Genomic DNA, 2998 nt, shown 5'->3' with positions numbered 1-2998 from the left:
GGTGCCTGTCATCGGGCCAGGGACATCGCTCACCACGGGCAGCCCTGAGATGCCGCGCACCTGGGCACGCATTGCTGGGCTCACCTGAGCTCCCACCTGCCCAGGGCCCCAAGGTTCCCCCTCGACAAAAAAAAACCCTCCGGGGTGCAGCGTCCCGGAAAGGCCTCAGCCAATGGGAGCGCAGGCAGGCGGCATCTTAGCCAATGAGAGCTCTGAACGTTGGATTGCCTCATCGGTTGCCGGGCAGAGCCCGTGGCCGATCGCTTCCCACGAGCGGCGGCAGCCAATGAGAGCGCGCGGCGCTGCCGAGCCCGCCCTGCTCCGGACTGGCGCTCCCAGCGCAGCGCGGCTGCTTTGGGGCTGCTGCTCCCTGCCCGGCCCCGGCCATGGGGCGAGGGGCGGCAGCTGGGGCCCTGCTGGTGGCACTGGTGGTGCTGGGAGCCCCCCCGGCTGCGGGCGCGGAGCTCTCGGGTGAGCGGGAGGCGGGAGGCGCTGGGACAGGGGGGGAGAAGGGGGAGAAGGGGGAAACCCGGAATGGAGGGGGAGGAGGAGGGGACCCCCTAAGGGAGAGCGGGAGGGCCTGAGGTGTGGGGGGAGGAGAGGGAGCGGTGGGAGAGGGTGGGGAAGGGGCAAAAGCGGAGGTGGGACACCATATCTCAGCGGGACGGGGCTGGGGATTGGGAAATTTGTGGGAAAATGGGGAAATGGGACCCCAAAAGTGATTTGGGGAGCGGCCGGAGGTGGGAGGGGAGACGATGTGGAAGGGGAAATGGGGGAAGGGCGGCAAAGAGGAAGGGGCAGCGCGGGCAGGAGGGTCCCATGGCAGCCGTGGGGCGCAGGTTGTGCGGAGTGGGGATCCGGGGTGGGCCCGGAGCTCTGGGGATGCTGGGAGAGGGTGGTGGGTTGGCACCCCCTGTCCTGTGTCCTGCACACTCAGGGGTGTTCCAGAGGATGACAAAGTCCGAGTGTTACTTCATTAACGGCACGGAGAAGGTGAAGTACGTCCAGAGATCCATCTACAACCGGGATCAGTTCATAATGTTCGACAGCGACGTGGGGCACTTTGTGGGGTTCACCCGCTATGGGGAGAAGTTGGCCAAGCGCTGGAACAGCAATGCGGTATTCATGGAGGACAGACGGACTGCGGTTGACTGGTTCTGCCGGTGCTGGTACAAGAATTTTACCCCGTTCATCACGGAGCGCCGAGGTGAGCACGACGGAGAGTGCGTCCCCTCGGGGCCTGCCCTGCCAGTAACCCTGGAGCCCCTCAAAATCTCCCTGGGCATCGGCCCAGAGCCCTCAGCCCTCCTTGTGCCGACCCCCGGGGTCTCCAGAACCTCCCAGTCCCTCCCGGTGCCCCCCCGCGCGTCCATTTCAGCGACCCGTAAAGTTGACGCTTTGCAACCAATGAGATCGTATCATGTTCATGACTCATCTGTTGCCAGGCAGACCCGCAGCACGGAGTGCCTCGCGCCGGACTCGCCCTCCCACTGCCGCGCACTTCATTCCCAGTTCCTCCCAGTGCCACCAAGATCCCTCCCAGTGCCATTCCAGTCCCTCCAAGACCATGCCCAGTTCCTCCCCAGTCTCTCCCAGTCCATTCCCAGTCTCTTCCCAGTTCATTCACAGTTCACTCTTAGAACTCCACCCTCTCTCCCAGTTCCCCCATTCCTTCCCATCTCTCTGTGTCACCCAACTCCCTCCCAGTCTCTCCCACTCCCTCCGAGCACATTCCCAGTCCCTCCCACCACGTTCCCCAATCCATTCCCTGTCATTCCGTGTCCATTTCAGTCCATTCCCAGCCCTCCCTTCTCTCTCCCAGTGCCCCCCAGCTGATCCCAGTGTGTCCCCGCTCTCTCTCTCTCTGTCTCTCCCAGTGCCCCCCAGCGTGTCCATCTCGCTGGTGCCCCCCTCGAGCTCCCAGCCCGGCCGCGGCCGCCTGCTCTGCTCCGTGATGGATTTCTACCCTGCTGCCATCCAGGTGAGGTGGTTCCAGGGCCAGCAGGAGCTCTCGGAGCACGTGGTGGCCACCGACGTGGTCCCCAACGGGGACTGGACCTACCAGCTGCTGGTGCTGCTGGAAACCCCCCCCTGGCGCGGGCTCAGCTACAGCTGCCAGGTGGAGCACGTCAGCCTGGAGCAGCCCCTGAGGCGGCACTGGGGTACGGGGGAGCCCCTGGGGGCGCTGGCAGAGCCACTGGGCTGTGCTGGGAGTCACTGGGAGGGAGCTGGAGAGAGCCGGGCTGGGACTGGGAGAGGGGCTGGGGCCTAGGCAAGGGCGGGGAAGGGGTTTGGGGGATTCTGGGGAGGGTGGGATGGGGTTGGGGAGGCTCTGGGTGTGACTGGGAGGGAGTTTGTGGGCGCTGGGTGCAAAGGGCAGGGGGTTTGGAGGATGCTGGATGCGAGTGGGAGGGACTGGAATGAGCCTGGAGGGGACACTGGGAGAGGCTCGGGGTGTCGGTGAGAGGTTTTGGGTGGGTTGAGCCCTGCGGACCCCCCAGAGATGCCGCCGGACGCCGCCCGCATCAAGATATTGATGGGGATTGGGGGCTTCGTCTTGGGCTTCGTCTTCCTGGCGCTGGGGCTCGGCTTCTCCCTGCGCAAGAAGGTCAGGGCGGGTGCCGGGGGTGGCGTCCCCCCCGTGACGGAGCGTGTGCGCTCCCGCCGGGGCCCCCAGCCCGGTGTCACCCCCTTTTCTCTGCCCACAGAGCTCCTGAGCCGGCGGCGACCGCAGCCCCTCCCCGTGGGCTCAGGCCCGGCCGGGACCCCCCGCTCCGTCCCCGCTCCGCTGATTTTGGGGGAGTCCCGTGTCCCCCCAGCCCCGCTGGCGCTCTGCCCCCACCCAGTGCCTGTTCCCAGTGCTCCCAAAAAAGTTTCCCAGTTGGGCCCGGGGCCGTTTATTGGGGGTGATGGGGAGGGGTTTGGGGGGGGCGATGGGACGGATTTGGGCAAAGGGAGGGGGACAAAGGGTGGGGGCTGGGCCCAGGGGTAGCGGGAG

At 66.3% G+C, this 2998-nt stretch overlaps 1 protein-coding gene across 1 annotated transcript; it reads left to right on the top strand.

The window, feature by feature from the left end:
- The first annotated feature begins 335 nt into the window (after positions 1-335).
- Positions 336-2717, top strand: LOC141725735 (class II histocompatibility antigen, B-L beta chain-like). Its single transcript, XM_074529769.1, has 5 exons — positions 336-471; positions 938-1207; positions 1878-2162; positions 2502-2608; positions 2709-2717. Exons 1-5 carry the CDS (start codon positions 387-389, stop codon positions 2715-2717), a joined length of 756 nt encoding a protein of 251 aa, XP_074385870.1. The 5' UTR covers positions 336-386.
- Positions 2718-2998: the final 281 nt, after the last annotated feature.

Source organism: Zonotrichia albicollis, chromosome 31 (assembly GCF_047830755.1).
Source record: "Zonotrichia albicollis isolate bZonAlb1 chromosome 31, bZonAlb1.hap1, whole genome shotgun sequence".
NCBI classification, from domain to species: domain Eukaryota; kingdom Metazoa; phylum Chordata; class Aves; order Passeriformes; family Passerellidae; genus Zonotrichia; species Zonotrichia albicollis.
The sequence above is the reverse complement of the archived record's forward strand: the minus strand, read 5'-3'. Positions and strand labels throughout refer to the sequence as shown.

Coding starts and splice junctions, on each gene's coding strand:
- LOC141725735 (XM_074529769.1), top strand. CDS start 387: ATGGGGCGAGGGGCGGCAGCTGGGGCCCTGCTGGTGGCACTGGTGGTG. Junction 472..937: donor TGCGGGCGCGGAGCTCTCGG/GTGAGCGGGAGG, acceptor CTGCACACTCAG/GGGTGTTCCAGAGGATGACA. Junction 2,163..2,501: donor GCCCCTGAGGCGGCACTGGG/GTACGGGGGAGC, acceptor CGGACCCCCCAG/AGATGCCGCCGGACGCCGCC.